The 17,823-nt window shown below is 38.1% G+C and overlaps 1 protein-coding gene across 1 annotated transcript in view; it reads right to left on the reverse strand.

The window, feature by feature from the left end:
* Positions 1-2,947: 2,947 nt before the first annotated feature.
* si:ch211-236l14.4 (SITS-binding protein) overlaps positions 2,948-17,823 on the reverse strand; it is a 48,450-nt gene continuing 33,574 nt past the window's right edge. The window contains exons 3-10 of the mRNA XM_038275713.1: positions 16,274-16,481; positions 16,034-16,184; positions 12,742-12,939; positions 10,982-11,250; positions 10,766-10,902; positions 9,697-9,818; positions 6,473-6,652; positions 2,948-5,810 (exon numbers count right to left, since the gene is read on the reverse strand). Of these exons, the coding sequence (XP_038131641.1) occupies positions 5,637-5,810; positions 6,473-6,652; positions 9,697-9,818; positions 10,766-10,902; positions 10,982-11,250; positions 12,742-12,939; positions 16,034-16,184; positions 16,274-16,481 (1,439 nt within the window). The 3' untranslated portion in view covers positions 2,948-5,636. The remainder of the gene's footprint in view (positions 5,811-6,472; positions 6,653-9,696; positions 9,819-10,765; positions 10,903-10,981; positions 11,251-12,741; positions 12,940-16,033; positions 16,185-16,273; positions 16,482-17,823) is intronic.

Raw genomic sequence — 17,823 nt, forward strand, 5'->3', positions numbered from 1 at the left:
GAACCGTGTTTAGACTGCTTTTGAAATTTCAGAGTTAGCAAAACTATCTCCATCTAAGCCTTCAACTTGTATGTTAGATCCATTTGATATTGTTTAAGGAGATATTCCCTCCTCCTCCATTTTAGATGTGATTAATCTATCTCTGTTACAGGGGATATGTACCAAAGGGTTTTAAAGTTGCTGTGATTAAACCTTATTTAGGAAACCATCTTTTCACCCAGATGACTTGGTCAATTATAGACCTATATCCAATCTTCCTTTCTTATCTCTTAAGATTCTTGAAAAAGTAGTCTTACACCATAATGCACTTTTTGAAAAGTTTCAGTCTGACTTTAGAGCTTATCATAGCACTGAAACAGCTCTGGTGAAGGTTGCTTATGATATTCTCATGGCCTTAGATAATGGACTTGTATCTGTGCTCGGCCTTTTAGATTTCAGTGCTGCATTTAAAACAGTTGACCATAATATTCTTATAGAAAGACTTGAATATTTTGTAGGAATTAAAGAATCAGCACAAGACTGGTTTAAATCATATCTGTCTGACCGATGTCAGTTTGTTCACGTTAATGATAAATCTTCCTTATGCTGGAGTACCACAGTGATGGGTGATAGGACCAATTCTCTTTACTATATATATGCTCCCAATTGGTACAATTATTAGACAGCATGGGATTAATCTCCACTGTTATGCTGATGATACTCAGCTATATCTGTCTATAAATCCAGATGAAGCTAACCCATTATAGATTACAGGCATGTCTTGGAGACATAAAAACATGGATGACTCTTAACTTTCTGCACTTGAATAAAGACAAGATATGAGTTATTGTCTTTGGACCAAACTCTTTGAAATAGAAGCTTATTAGTCAGTCACTTCATTTGGATGGGATTAAATTTATCTCAGAAAATAAAGTAAAAAATAATATTGCAAAAATTAAAAATATTCTGTCCAGTGGTGATGCGGAGAAACTAGTCCATGCATTTGTCACTTCAAGGCTGGACTATTGTTATTATTTACTATCAGGAAGTCCACAAACTGTAGTTAAAAGCCTTCAGTTGAACCAAAATGCTGCAGCCAGAGTTCTTTAAAAAAGAAATCAAACTTCTCCTATCCTAGCTTTTCTTCATTGGCTTTCTGTTAAATCCAGAATAGAATTTAAAATCTTCCTTCTCACATATAAAGCCTTAAATGGCCAAGCTCCATCTTATTTTAGAGATCTGATTGTTCCTTATGTTGCCAACAGAGCACTTCGCTCTCAATCTGCAGGTTTACTAGTGTTTCCAAGAATTTTAAAAGTAGAATGGGAGGCAGATCTTTTAGTTATCAGGCTCCTCTCCTGTGGAACCAACTACCAGTTTTAGTTCATGAGGCAGACACCCTGTCTACTTTTAAGGGTAGGTTTAAAACTTTTCTTTTTGATAAAGCTTATAGTTAGGGTGGCTCAGGTTATCCTGAGCTATCTCTATTGTTATGCTGCTATAGGCTTAGACTGCTGGAGGACATAGGGACCCCTATTTATCATTTGGCTGCATTCTTTCTCTATTCTCCCATTCCGCAGAATGTGTTAGTTAAATCTGTAATGTTATGTTCTCTGCTTTTCTCATAGTAGCTTCATCTGGTCTATTCCTTGTTTGGCTGTCACTGTGTTTGAGAAGGGAAGGATATTCTGTACAATTCTCCAAGATGATCGGGTGGATCACAAAGTGGCACCTTCCTCCCATGTCAAGCTTTCAGCTTCTGAGGTGACAGTAAGATAAGATCCGCATTCAGCCTCGTCTAGCAGGTGCTCTGTTTGCGTGAATACTTTTAAAAGTTAGAACATAAAGATCAGCACTTACAGTATCATCACAGCCATATTTTTTTCTAAAGTATAAATTTCATTATAGAAAAAATTCAAAAAGGACATCTGGTTTGCTTTATTTTTGGATTCAATCTCCTGTGGACATGTCTCTCCACCTGAGCAGTGACTCTGTTATTCTACCAAAGCCTTTTTTCTTTTTTCCCCCTGGCTAGATGGCTTGGGCTGAGATCCAAAAGTTATTCCATTTACAATTGCGTGTTGTAAACAACCATATTTTCATAAGAAAAGTTGCCTATGAGGTGATGTTAAATTACTGTCAGGTCTTTAAACAAGGTGGCATATAACAAGGTTTATTTAAGAGCAGAAAGTTGAAAAGAAAAAGGTGAAATAACAGCAATAAAAAAGTGAGACTACAATTGGAATCTTGCACAGCAGAAAAGAGCCTTTAAAATATGGCAATGAAGAATTGAATAAAAGGGCAAAAGGTTCCCTGGTCCCTAATGAAGGCTACAGATTGTTATAAAATTGTTTATGCCATGTGAAAGACATTTAGGTTGCTATTATCCAATAAATGTCGGCATTAAAGAATTTTCTGACCCCAATGTGAAACATGAATTTGATAAACGGAAGACCTGAAGTAAGAAAATGTAAACTTTATTGCATCAATTTTCTACAGAAAAACAGAAAAAAAAACACATTATGCAATGGCACAGTCTTTGTACTCTCCTTGCTAATACTGCAATAATCCAGAAGCATGAATTTGTGTTATTTTATAAAGTTGGCACATTATCAAGGCATCTGGTTCGATCCATTTGTTGATGAAAGGAATAATGCATAAAAGCTTTTCCTGCGACACATGTTTGAAAGGAGAAAGAAAACATTCTTTTAACAAACTCTCATAGGAACTAGAAGAACTGCTCACCAGAAGGGCTGTGGAAAATCCGTGTGCACATTGTACATTCTGCTCTTTGAGAGATTAAGACATCAGTGTGATCACAACATGCTTCGCTGCACTAAGACATTTGGTGAACTGATAAACTTCAGTAGACCTGAGTGTATTAGCTGATACAGTTTTGTTCAGTAAAATTGAAACATAATGTCTGTTATATTACTGCGTGCCAGATAAGATTGTTTTTTGCAGAGTGCAAATCAAAGTTAGCCAAAATCTCTATCATAACCATGTAAAAATATACATTAATCCATACCAAGATACAAAAAAGGTATTTTAAGAGTAGATATAAATCTAACCAGAGCACTAATTGTGAATAAAACACTAAACCAAAGAAGGTAACGGATGTAAATGCAGCCTATCAACCATAACCTTGGCATGTAAGGTCAAGATAAACAACGAGAACAAAATCACAGAGGCTACATTTGATGTAAAGGATCCTATCAACCAATTTCAAAAGATATCAACCCAATATTCTACTTCTAACAAAAATAATACACATTCTTAATTCAGCAGTGGCTTTCAAAAGTGAAAACTATACCATGATATCATTTCTAAACCTTTTTCTACCAGTAATGGAACAAATATCCTTAACAATTCAACAGAAACAAATGCTTTCATGTTTAAAAAGAGATAGTGCTGTAAGTTGGTTTTATAAGCACTTCATTAGCCATAAATGAACAGTTTTTATTTCAGTTTGAGCCTTCAGTCCTTTTAGGAAGGTATCTAACAGGATGCCACTTTATGACGTAACTACTAATTAAGCACTGATTATATTTAACTTCTCACTGATGACAGTCAGCGGGATTAGGAAAACGATGAGTGTGGAATCATCTGTCCAGGTATAGCGATCCTCCACTGAGCGAGCTGGCTGCACGCACAGTTAGAACTGATATACCCCAAAATGACTACTATTATTATTGAGCAACAGGACAGACATCAGAAAAGCAAAACTCTCACCTAAAAACATGATAAAAGTGTAATAATTTCATTTCTTTGCTGCTCTCTTCCATTGGAGCCACATTTGTTTGACAATTCAATTCAACCCACATCCTGAGCAGTTTCAGGGAAATGTGAAAGTCCTTCCGTATCCAAATAGAATTGTGCTGGAACACCAAAATGGTAATGGTATTGATTATTACCCTCTCTGCATTGCTAATGATCATTCAGACTGTTAAGACACCCTTGGAGTGACAAAACAAAGTTTAATTTCCGATTGATAAATTAGTCCTATATCATTTTTTTCATCTCATTTGGTTATTTTTTGTTGATTTCTAAGTATGCCTGGGCTCACTATTTAACACAAAAATAAAAGACTTCCTGATATTCAACTATGTGGACAGCAACTAAAGATGTGGGATTAAAACTGCCTGATATTTCAGAATTTCACCCACCAGACCATCATGCTGCCAACACCATGCTTCGATGTTTATGTGTCATTGTTTGTGCTAATTTAACTTCTATTTTTCAAATGTATTAATTTTCGTCTGATCTCTTTACGAAATTTGTGATGAAGGTCCTGTTTTAGTGATCTCATCCTTGTCCCATATTCTCTCTAATCACTGATGACTGTCTTTACTGTGCATTGTTACGTACATTGTGACTTAACCTGACTGACACCCTTGTGAAACGACATAACTTTAATTCTTTAAAACCTTCTCTGCAAACATAAGCATTAGACTACAAATGAAAAAATAGTCATACATTTCTCTATAATGGATAGCAGGTCAGCACCCATTAAGACTGAATTCTGGAATTGAATTAAAAGTGTTAGTATATATGGTTGTACTTTAATGATTGTCACATAAAAGGCAGAAAAATAAGATTACAATTAATTATCTTACATTTTTTTACATGTTTTATCACAGAAAAAAAAAAGAATGAATTTGAGCTTTTAATATCTGTTGTGGTTTAAAAAAACTAACAAATAATGAAGTTCTAATCAAATGCATAGTTTTATACTTTAATCTAGCTCTTATAAAAGAGCATTTAGTTAAAAAAATCTGTCAGACCAAAAAAAAGGGGAACATCCTAAAACAGTACGTTAATTAGGTCAAACGTGATCTAAATGTAGAAATAGGCACAATTAAAACAGTGGCTTGGCATCAAGTATATGGGAATACAGTACTAAGGATTTCCAACAGAGATGTATTCACTTAGTTAAACTGTTCACAGAAAAAATGCTAGTTGATGATGGACTGTTGTGTCAAGCAACTTTACAGAGCAGTGAACATCTATATTCTGAGGTACATTCATAGAACACCAGCCCTTCAGCTCTTTAGGTTCAAGTAAAAGCCTTATTTTCCAATGATTGAGCAACTCCTTCAATACCACAGTGCTAATGTACAATTTTGTAGCTTGTTTGCGTGATCCAATTTTGTCTTACTAAGCAGTTCCCTTGAAAAGAGCTCTTTCAAAAAGTTTTCCTGTAATTTTCCATTTCTTCATTTGGTCTTCTTGAGAGATTCTTTTAAGCCAACAATGCTTTGTTCCTCTTTATGAAGACGGCCAGCAGCAACTAAAAGTTTAAAGTCTGTTGAAAGGCAGTACGTAAACACACGGATCTCTCAGGAACTATACACAGAAGAAATATTATTGAATAAAAAAATATAAGCCCGGAAAATCAGCCAGGAGGTAAAACTGATTAGTATTAAAAAGAGGAAAAAAAGTGTCACAAAGACAAAAAAATGCAACAATTACAAACTTTAAAGTGCAAGTATAAGAAAAAAAAAGTCTCTCTAAATATCTCAAGTCAAACGTCGAGACATTGTCAATGGTCTGTAGTGGAAAAGTGCAAGTTGAGATCAGAACACTTTCAGAAGTATATTTTTAAGAATTTGATTTGAAACAGTAACAGTCAGTCGACTAAGTGGATTAGTCAGGACTCAGCTTCTCCGTAAGAATACAGCTACCTCCTCCAGAGGTACAGGGTAATCCTGCAGAAACGTCCCGCCATCAAACACCTGCTCACTCTGGCTGTCCTGCCACTGGAAGTCCCCATCTGGTAAATAAATATCCCTCTGGACTGCCCCCTTCTCCACCACTGGTGCCACCAGGACCTGAAAACACAAGAGTTCAAACTAGTTAATTTTACCAAAACTGGTCAGGTTGCCAACTGTAAGTAGCCTGGGTGCCATTCCGAACTTAGTCCCGCCCACAAAGTTTGAGATCGGGAAGTTCGGTCTGGCTCTGCTCCATAGTAGCGCGAGTATTATCGCCCACTGTCAGGCGATCCAATCAAATTGTCAGGGCGGGCTTTATACGATGATGGACAGATGACCAACAGTAACGTAATCAACCACGTGACCAATGCGCGCTTGGGTGACAACAATAATGGCTGCCGCTGGAGAGTTTAGGTGAGTAGATTCTGCTATTAGGTCTGTTCTAGAAGATATCGACAGCAAATTAATTTTAAAAGAGGAACAGAGAAACGCGATCAAGTCTCATCTTCTTATTCTAGGCGTGCAACTGCACGCTTTGATTTTTGTGGACAACTATGCATCGCTTAACATACGTCACGCACTCCGTTGCTCTTATTGGTTGTAGGTCTATCCAATTGAGTGCAGAGGCATTTTTTTTCCTGGTTCGTTCGAAACATACCCCATAATCACAGCTCTATGGAGCAGTATCAGACTCATATTCTGACTAGAATTGAGTCGGACTATGTCAGGCTAAACTGGAAGCTGGTTTTAGGGGCAAAAAAAAGAAAATCACCAGTCACCTCGTCTCCAATGAGGAACTGGTCGTCAGTGGTGAAAGTCATGGGGTCGCTGGGACTGAGCCACCACATGGGTCTGTAGATGGGGTTTCCCGTCTGCTGCCACTCCTCAGCATACTTCTCTATCAGTGGAACCACCTCCCTTTGGTGCTTTGTGATATAAACCTGGGTCAGGTTTAACACCTGGAGGGTTGAGACAGACAACAAACTATATTGCATTTCTTTAGGTGGTAAGTTATTGGGTGGTAGGCCAACATGTGGTATAATTGTGAAGTATATGGAAATTATTCATATTCAGAATGTGCGATCTGCGCTCTTAATTAGCTCCTTTACTTGCTCAAAGCTCTGTTCTATTAAAGGAAAATATTAAAAACTTTGGTTCTAACTCAAGCCCAACAAGACAGGTTACCAACTAAACTATAGGCAAAGGGAGCATCTGGTGGAGTTGAACAAATCCACAATGAGGTGAGTAGTAACCTGGCGGTTGGAGAGTAGGGGTGAGTATTGGCATGGGTCTTGTGATATGGTATGTGTCACGATACTTGGGTCACAATCTGATATTATTTTGATTCTATAAAAATTTAATGTATAGATAAAAAAGCGAGCGCTGCATATGTTCATCAGTATCCAAGTTTTTTGGGGATCGAGTAAGTCCGCGTCTTCTGCTGTGAGTGCCTCATCTACAGAAATGGTGCTACGTTGCCCAGCAAAGGGCTCCACAGCGCTATCTGCTTGAGTGCCAATGCAGAGATACCGCATTTTCCCTCATTGATATGGGTAAAATGTTGTTTTTTTTAAAGAATTGATATTATGAACTGAAAGACTGATATTAGCTGAAAATCACGGCATATCACCAAAACAATTTTTTCCCCCTACACCCCTATTGGAGAGCACGGTTTTTTCATCCTCGAGAGGAATTTGGAATTTGGCTTATTGAAACTCAGACTGTCTTTTAGCAAGGCAATTTGCTACATTATTCAGTGTTTCAGTTCATAGCTCCTTAAGGGATGAATTTAATGCTGAGGACCAATTTCACCACCGTGGGACTATAAAGGGATCTTTCCATGGTGTGAGAATCTGTGCACAGGAAAACTGTTATTTGGCCCTTCTAGAAATCTGTTTTATGACTTAAGCCACGAGAGGGGATACATACATGTGGAAAAAGGTGCTCTGCTCAGATGAGACAAAAATGGAAAAATGGGAAAAAAAATTTTTAGTGGTATGAATCTTTTAGCGGGATCCTGTGCCTGGTATGTGCCTCTTTATCAGTGCAGCAGTTTGCTTTAGCCTTATAGTGGCTCCACTGTCCAAGCATTTCTCTGGACTTCCTTCAGCCAAACGACTGTAACATTCCTAAAAGGGTCACATCCTCCTCAGTGTCCCGTGACTAAAACCTAATTTGACCACATCTATTAAAAAGAAAATGTATTTTCATGAGCTGGGGATTGGGAACATTTGGAATGAGCTTGAACCGCTGCCCAGGTTTGAGTGAATCTTGCTCTAATTGAGAATCCAGGCGTATGTGTGGCTTTGAGGTTTCTGCTGCTATGTGACTCCGCTGCAGTTGTTGCTTTGACCTGTCTGTGACTGCTTAAAGTCTCACAGATTCTGGAAACAAAGGTGCACTGAAAAGTGCAGTAAAAATGGCCATATTAAAGTTATTTACAACATGTATTTCAGCAGACTGTTGTACACCAAACGTCATCTCGGTCTCGCTTCGTTCGACTTTATAAGCTGGAGGCTGAGTTACATACCAAAGTGGAAAGTTTGCTGCTGTCTAATTTCTAGCAGAACTGTCCAAAAGCTCTATTTTTATCTTTGCCACGCAACCAGCACACTTTCCTTCATCAATCCCTAAGTGCTACTGGTACCAAAAAAAGTAAGTCATTGTCTCTGATTTTATCGTAATTGTCAATCACTAATGGAAACACAGTAAATTTTTTTGTCAGAATTTACTGCGGAATGATCATTCCAGTTGAGGTGGCTCTAAAAGTGATAGCATCCATAAATTCAGAGCAGGGATTCTAATTCAGAACAGATGGACTCTTAACCACAGGTGACTATGATAAGAAAAGGCTGGAAGGATAGAGGGTGAAACGGCCATTAGCCCGGAAACAGGCTCTAAAAACAACTAAAACTAAAAGATTTTTTTTTTTTTTATGAACCTGAGCTCTTGCACTGCATGAGCAAAACGTCATGATCTGTCAGCAGAGATTGTAGGCCTTGTTTTCCTGCTGTGATCAGAGCATTTCTAGTTTTTTCTTTCCTGTGGAGAAAGATGGGATGGTGCTGCAGCAGAACTCCCGGTAAAATACCTTCTTAACTGGCTTTTTTTAAACTAGTTTGCATCATGTCCTCATTCTTTATCTGCATATATATATATATATATATATATATATATATATATATATATATATATATATATATATATATATATATATATATATATATATATATATATATATATATATATATATATATATATATATATATATATATATATATATATATATACATATGTACAGAGGATATAGGCAGCTCTTAAATAATAATTTGTATCAAAGCTGCCATTTTCCCTGTTGACAAGCAGATTTTCTACCATACATTTTCTTCCACTCAACTTTCCACTAATATGCTCTAAAACCTGCATGTTCTCCCTGAGCATGCGTGGATTCTCTCCGGGTACTCCGGCTTCCTCCCACAGTCCAAAAAACATGACTGTTAGGTTATTTGGCTTCTCTAAATTGTCCTTAGGTGTGAGTGTGTGCATGAATGGTTGTTTGTCCTGTGTGTCTCTGTGTTGCCCTGCAATGGACTGGCGACCTGTCCAGGGTGTACCCCGCCTCTCGCCCATTGACTGCTGGAGATAGGCACCAGCACCCCTCGCGACCCCACTTGGGACAAGCGTGTAAAAGAAAATGGATGGATGGATGGATGCTCTAAAACCAGTAACCTTTAGTTCTTTATCTTTCTTGTGGAGGATCAGGTCAGTAGTTTTACTCATCATCAGGGCAATACTATATTTTTAAATTAAAAAAAGGAGTTTGTTTTCTAATAATATGTTTTTAATATATCACCCTGTAATGAGTCCTTATATGATCGTTCTGTTTTTAATTGAATTACTAATATAAGTGAATATGTTACTCACTGAGTTAGACACATAAAATGCAGAAAAAAGCTATATGTGAGATTGATAAAGAGTATGGTTGGTTTATAGGTGAAAGTACCTGCTCATCGCCGTAGAACCAGGGTGGTCTATGGAAACTGATGACAGGAAGAAAGGCTGCTATCTCCAACCACCTAATAAACAGCTCCCTATCTGTGACCAGGTCTCCAGACAGAGAGCCTCCTAAGAGGAAAAAAAAAAGTGTAAGAGTTGTTACACTTAATGCAACGTAGGGCTTTTCAAAAAAAAAATATTTAGACATAATGTTATAAAAGATTTAGAACTTTAAAAAGTTGGGCTCTATCTATGAAAACAATGCCTTGCATTTTCTAATAAATAAAATACTGTTTGTAAGTTTTTTGTCAGACTAGGGGTCATCAGGGCTCACGGTCCCTCATGTTACGCATTTCTGCTCCAGCACACTTGGTCAAATCAAAGCATTATCTGGTCTGTGTTCAACCAAGTGCTGCACAATCAAGGTTTCAATAGTTTTTTTTGTTGTTTTTTTTCAGCTGATGGCTGTTTTTCCAGTTTTAAGAAAAATGTTTTTCTTTCTGCAAACACCCATCGGAGGAATTTAGAAAACGACGAAACGAGTTTGTGAATTTAATCAAAACTGGATCCCTGTCTCTGGAAGAAAGGCTGCTATCTCCAGCAGACTGGATCCCTGTCTCTGACTCCATGAAATGCAGCAAGAAACTTGGTTGTGATGATTGATGAACATTGCAGATCACGTTACCTCAGTTTCTCGATCTTGTCACCTCACACTACTAAACATAAGAAAGATCCGGCCATATCTAACCCAACATGTTACCCAGCTCCTGGTGCAGTTTATGGTTATCTCCTGCCTTGACTATTTTAACGCACTCCTGACCGGTCTACCAGCATGTACAATAAAACCGTTACCAATGATCCAGAACGTGGCGGCGTGTCTCGTTTTCAATCAGCCCCAAAAAAATCTCACATCACCCCTCTGTTAATTGAGCTTCACTGGTTATCCCTGGCTGCCCTCATCAAATTCAAGTCCCTGATGCTAGCCTACAAAGTGTTTCAAGGTACGGCATAGACATAAACAAAACTGTCATTCTTTTGTTGAGTTTTTACGGTTATTAAGAGGGTTGTTTTATTACCTACTGCATCAGGAATGAGGAAGTTATATCCCACCAAAGCATGGTGCAACAGGGAGGGAATGATTGCCCTCAAACCCATTGGACTCCAGTCAGACTGCAGGGGTGTCATCTTCACAAACAGAGGCTTGTGGCTTGACCTGCAATGTTAATAATAAACCAACCTTGAAATGAACAGTATAAATGTCATACTCTCACATAAGGAGGGTGATGCTTTACCTGGTTCCTGCAGTCATGATGGTGGAGTCTCCTATGCTGGTGGCCAAATCAGCCAGAAGTTCGATGTATTTATCTCCACTCAGAGCCAGTGGTGGTCGCAGGGCCTGATCCTCAAACAGATTCCCTTCTCCTCCCTCCAGCATGATGTACTCCATCCCTAAATGGGCCTTTAGGGACTCCACTCTGTCCAGGAACCAGCTCACAGCAGCAGGGTTTGTAAGATTCAGTTTTACGCAAAATTTTCCCCGCCACTGGCTCATCACAGGGATCTGGGTGAAATGACCACGAAAACAAGATTTTTGATCTAAGTTTATTTAATGCTACTCTAACATACATACGCTACAGCATTACATAAGATCAAAATATGACCTTAATAGATAAACTGGATTTGGTTATATTCAGTGCTTTCATTTTGAAAGTGCAGGTTTGACTGCTGTACAAGTAAACAAGGTAAACTAAATATACTGATGAAGATTCTCAGTCATCCAGGTCATAGCCATTCCGTAAAAGTTCAAAAAAAATCCACTGGACTTGGTTTCCAAGATTTGAAGACGTTTCGCCACCTCTCTTCAGGAAGCTTTCTCCATTCAAATGTTCATCTATCATTTTAATGGAGAAAGCTTCCTGGAGAGGTGGCGAAACGTCTTCAAATCTTGGAAACCAAATCCAGTGGATTTTTTTTGAACTTTTACAGAAAGATAAACTAAAGCATTCTATGTCAGATTAGTCACTTTGCAATTTAAACTACTATAATCTGCCAACAATAAAACTTATAATCAGGTATTCATGTGTAGGTTTTTAAATTTTACAGATTTCATCCAAATCAAATTGAAAAAGGGACATAAAAATGTAGTTAATATCATCAAAGTTTTCATACCAAAATAATAATACTTTTCATACCCATGGCAATTTAAGATTTAAAATATTTTCATTAAACCTAGAAGTTTGTTCCGCATTAAAAAGGAGACTGGTGTTTCCTAAAAGACTATAAAACATGTATAATGAGTGTCATTCATGTATTTCATTCAAACAGAATGTCTGAATTATTGGTACATTTATTATATTGATAAAAATAAAACCCTTTTATAATGTTGAAGGATGGCCTTCTAGGATTTTTGGAAGTCAGGCCTTCTTGTCATTATCAAATCATTACCTTCCTCCATAGATTTGTCTTTCAGATTTCACATTGTTTTTGTTTACTGACTCATTTTATTTGGGATTTATTTACCAAAAAAAAAAAAAAACAACAACCAAACAATAGAGAAACAATAGAAAATACACAAAAGAACCAAAGATTAAACCAACTGGAACAAACAATTACCGGTAATATAGTTTTCGATTAACCGTTAACTGGAGTGTAGAGACTCTAAAACCTCTAGCTCACAGAGCAACTCACTCAGAGCAGTAGTTATACCAAAATTGTAAAAAATAAAAGAAAAAAAATTGGCAATTAAAGATAAAAATAGTTTTCATCTGTCAAAATGCTTTGTCCAGAACTCCTCAAGTAGAAAAGCTTTAATTTCACAAAAAAAGTCTTCTTTAAGGAACCTTTGAGTATCCGATTATTAACAGATAGATAGATAGATAGATAGATAGATGATAGATGATAGATAGATAGATAGATAGATAGATAGATAGATAGATAGATAGATAGATAGATAGATAGATAGATAGATAGATAGATAGATAGATAGATAGATAGTGTTGTAAATGGGGCTTATTATCACACAGGATAAATGTTTCTGCTTATTGGTTCTCACCAGCTTCCCATTAGTGGCTGAAGGAAGACTGAGCCAGTAGTCCTCTGTGCCATCAGTGAGGGAGGTGTGGAACTGCTTGGTGTCCACACCAAGGAAAGGGGACAGGGTGATGGAAATGTTAAGAAGCTTGACAAGTGGGAGGTCCCTGGTCAGTCTCTTGGACATCCCCCTTTTCCTGCTGTTGAGGTAGTCATGGTCCTACAGAGAAGAACAGGGACACTGAATGATGCTTTTCCAACATGTAGCTTATCCTTTAATAACTTAAACTTTCAACATGTTTTCTCTTCGATTAGGACTTGAGATTAACTAAGTATGCAACCAAAGCTCCTAAAAATTGGAAGTGTCAGCCCAGGATATATAAGAACTGGAGGAAGAAAGGGCAAATTAGTCTTTATAGCGTAAGTCTTACATTTGCTGTGTTAATTACAAAAATGATGATTAAATTGTATATCAGGAGTAGGTAACTTTCTGCTCCAACACACCTGAAACAAAAGGCTAAATTACCTTCCTACATGTCTGCGAGTTTAGCATAGGTCTGCCCATTAACTATTCATTTTGTTTCATGTGTGTTGAAAAAGGAATCCATGCAAAAGCTGCGGGAATGTGGCCAACACCTGTTGTATAAGAAACTGTACTAGTCACTCCTGAACTAAACTTTAATACGTTTTCCATAATGAGCTGCTGGATTTTGGATTCTTTGCAGTCATATCGGAACAAGGGCTGAGGATGGCAAGATGAAGTAAACCGCAGGTTAGTATCTTTATTGGAAGGGATTCTAAAAACGTCTGGTTCATCAACTACAGATATACGGTACGTTCTACCTCCCCTTTTTGTCCTTTCAGGACAAAGGAACACAAAGCCTACAGCATGACGTATTTACAGTACAATGATGGATCCGTGAACTCCTCCTCTTTCTGCTCTGATGTGGGATCCCAGTTGGATCACAGCATCGCACTGGTGTCAGGATCAACTGCCAGAGTTGACATTGGCTTAGATCCTGTTTTAATCTCAGCACATCCAGTTCTTCGCTATCATGCAGTTACCGCACTCTTAGCAACCTGAGATCCTTCCCAGCAGGAGGCTGTTTATCTTCTCTCAGCTTTGTTTGCTTTGTAATGGAACATCACCAGGTATTGACAGGGATCCATTTTACCAGGGTGTAAGTTTCTGGACAGTTTGGGGCAACACTGACAAGATGTAACTTGACTGACATGAAACATAACATGCAATGCAAATATCACTAATGTAGTCCTAACCTTAAATTATAGTTTGGTTAAGGTTTTGACCGATAATACTGTACTTCAACATGAAAGCAGCATTTCTTTCAGTGTTGACATTTAAGTGAACCTGTTCTCCCTTTTTTGTTTCCCGCGGCTTCAGTTACGTTAGAGGTCTGCTTTAAATAATTCCATTACACGTTTACATCCCTGAACTCTAAATATCCTCACTGTTCTAAGGGTTTATTAGAAAGACGCTCAACAAAAATATAAACGCAACACTTTTGGTTTTGCTCCCATTTTTTATGAGATGAACTCAAAGATCTAAATCTTTTTCCAGATACACAATCTCACCATTTCCCTCAAATATTGCTCACAAACCAGTTAAAATCTGTGAAAGTGAGCACTTCTCCTATGGTGAGATCATCCATCCCACCTCACAGATGCACCATATCAAAATTAGACTTAAGACTTTAGACTTAGACAGTTTTTTTTTTGTCATTTTGTTTACACGAGTGTAAAACAAAAAGAAATTTTGTTTAGAACAGCTCTCTGGACAATTTCCTTTTTTTTTTAAAGTGCAGCCTTGAAAATAGTAAAAAAAAAATATATATAAACAGTAATATACACATAGGACTGTAAATTTACAGTTCTATTATTTCATTTTTTTTTTATATATATAATGATAAATGATAATAAATATAATAAAAAACAATAGAATAACCCATTTTACAAGACTTTCAGTGGTCTAATGGCAGTGGGGAAGAAACTGTTATGGAATCTGCTGGACCTGCATCCAATGCTTCGAAACCTCTTTCGAGAGGGCAGCAGGGAGAACAGTCGATAGTGGGGGTGAGAGGGGTCATTGATGATGTTACGGACTCTGGACATGCAGCGCTAGGATGAAATGTCTTTTAGGGAGGGAAGAGGAGCCCCGAAGATGCTGATTACACACCACGATTAGCGCACAGGTGTGCCCTAGACTGCCCACAATAAAAGGCCACTGTGAAAAGTTTTAGATCTTTAAAACATGTGAGCAAAACCAAAAGTGTTGCCTTTATATTTTTGTTGAGTGTATCACAAGAGCTACACTTTTTAGACAGGGGAAATCTTAAGTAACATGGAAAAAATAAAAATAAAACTAGAAGGAAAACATTTAATATTTCAATCTGGTTAAGATCAGATTTTACTGGTTTTCAAAACATGGACATTAAGGAATAGTGGAGGATTTTCACAAATTTTTGAAAGGACCCACTTTAAAAAAAATGCACGTGCAAAACCTTGTACCCGCTCCCAAGAGGGAATGCCTTTTAAAAACATGTGAGAGCGTGCACAAGCCCATTTCTCCTCGTGCACACTCTGATTAAATGTTGCTGTTTGCATCGCTCATACGAGCTTACTTTCCAAAATAAGATTTGCAATTTTTCCACTCAGACTCACCACTAGTAAGTGGAAATGCGGTCAAGCACGTAAGACGGCCTTATGTACACATATCACCATAATAATTGACGATTAGGAGGACCCCTTTTTTGATGATCCACCCGGAAAACATCTTCCACTATACCTTTAAACCAGAGGTCTTCAACAGGGGGTCCGCGACCCCTAGGGGGTCCGCGGAGATACTGCATGGGGGTCACGAAAGTCTTGGTTGATTACTTTTTTTTATATTCCCTCCTGCAATTTTTTCCACTAAATAAAATGTCTTTAAATACACATTAACATGAATTCAACGCACTGTAGGAAACAGATAAATGGAGGCAGAAGATGTCTTTCAGTCATCAATGCACACATTCAGCGACACATTATTTATCCTGCACTTGCTGCTATTGCACTTCTGGTTAGACCTAAACTGCATTTTGTTGTCTTGTACCTGTACCTGTGTAATGACAATAAAGTTGAATCTAATCTAATCTAATCTAAAAATGAAGATTTTGCAGTAACTACACAACTAAAGTTCTGAGACAGTATATGGGAACTTAAATCGTCCTTTCATCAACAGTTATTTGAAAACTATTCGATACTTGAACGCTTCAGGAGTCTAGAAAATTGGGCAGCAGGATGTGCGCAGTATGTACCATTTCTGAAAGGAGGGTGGTGGAATGTTCATTAAGGCTGATGACTCCCTCTCCCAGCTGGTGTCTCCTCAGACGATTAGAGAAGGTTCTCAGTTCTCGCTCCATTTTCGGCCCTGTGTCTACATTGGTGAGGAACTTCCAGAATGGCATCCTGTAAAATACACAGAGCCAGCCGGTTTATGACTCAAGAAGGGGAAAAAAAATCATATCTAGTTTTATCTTTATCTAAACTGAACTCACCACAACGTTTTCATGTTTGGAAGCTCCCTGCTGAACTCAGAAAGTTGTTGGACGGCTTCCTGATGAGCAGCTTTGACGTTGTGGGCCACACACACAGTATATTGGAGAGGAAGGCGCTCCATACTTGGCACAGACTTCAAGCAGAACTGCTCTCTGCTGTCCACCCCAAGCTGCAGAGGGATATCAGGGGACAGAAGCACTGTGACTCCTGCATGGTGGAAAGAAGAAAGCAATGGAGTTTATTAATTTACAGCGTCCTTATAGTCAGAAATTACTAATTATAATCCACACTCATTGTGTAAAACAAAGCAAAGGAACATGTTTTTTGTTGTTTTTGGTTGTCTAGTTTGCTTCAAACGTAAGTGAGATGGTCTGTTGCAGATTCCACATCTATGACATAATGTGCAAGTGTTAGTAAGACCTGGGTGAGTGTGGTAGATAGAAGGTTGTGGGAGGTAGAGAGTGGGCTGTGCCAGCTGATATCAGATGTAAGAAAAACACTGCCTGAGATTGGTTGTGGCAGCAGTTTGCTGCTGGAGGAGTTTGGCTGCAGGTTCCACTGCACAACTAGGACAGAAGAGTCCAGAGTCAGGTAGTTGGAAAAGTCTCTCTGCTAGTAAAAATGCACTAGTAGCCCAGCAGGAACTTGACGTTGATGTAACATTGAAGAAATGTTTGACATTGGATAACCATTAAATTATGATGTGAAAAAGATTGTTGGATTAACTTTAAATAACTTTCTCAATTGAAAATTAGCACTGAACGTTGAGTTCTCAGTGCTTGGGAGTGTTGGCCTAGTGGTTTAGAGCAGTGCGCTTGTGCTCTGAGAAGGTACCAAGTACCCGGTTAGATCCCCACAGACTGCCACGCTGGGTCCTGGAGCAAAAAACCCTTAATCCCACACTGCTCCTCGGGCGTTGCAAATGGCAGCCCACTGCTCCCTATGGGTTAAATGGGTTAAATGCAGGGAGTGAATTTTGTTGCGCTGTACTTGTGACAGTGTTATTTACAATAAAACAATGAGAAAAAAAAAGTTGAGCAGACTTTGGATATTTGTTACTAGCAGACAAAACTCAATACCAGCTAAATGACAACATTAGATTGATGATAAAAACTTAACATTCAACTAAATGTTGGCTTTTGGTTGTCAACAGTTGCAACCCATATCCAACCAAAAACCATCATTAATACAAGATAGGGAGAACTGCTTACCCACTCTACTCTGGTACCCTAAACAAACTGTAGTGCAATGATTTGCATTTAGAAGTTAACACATTGTCCAGGCGCCACACAATGGCAGCCCACTGCTCCCCAAGGGGATGGGTTAAATGCAGAGAGTGAATTTCGTTGCTCTGTACTTGTGACACAACTAGTGTAATGACAATAATACGTTGGGGGAAAAAAATAGAGAGAATTTTCTGTATAAAGACCATGAACCAGAGCAAACTCCCTTTTGATTAGTTGGACCTAAATGCTGGCAAATCAAGCCTACCAAACAGTGTTTGCCTCTTATTTTTAAACTATTTTTTATTCATGAAAGAAATGAAAAT

This window comes from Cyprinodon tularosa, unplaced genomic scaffold, assembly GCF_016077235.1.
Source record: "Cyprinodon tularosa strain WSP-4 unplaced genomic scaffold, ASM1607723v1 ctg121, whole genome shotgun sequence".
Taxonomy (NCBI): Eukaryota; Metazoa; Chordata; class Actinopteri; order Cyprinodontiformes; family Cyprinodontidae; genus Cyprinodon; species Cyprinodon tularosa.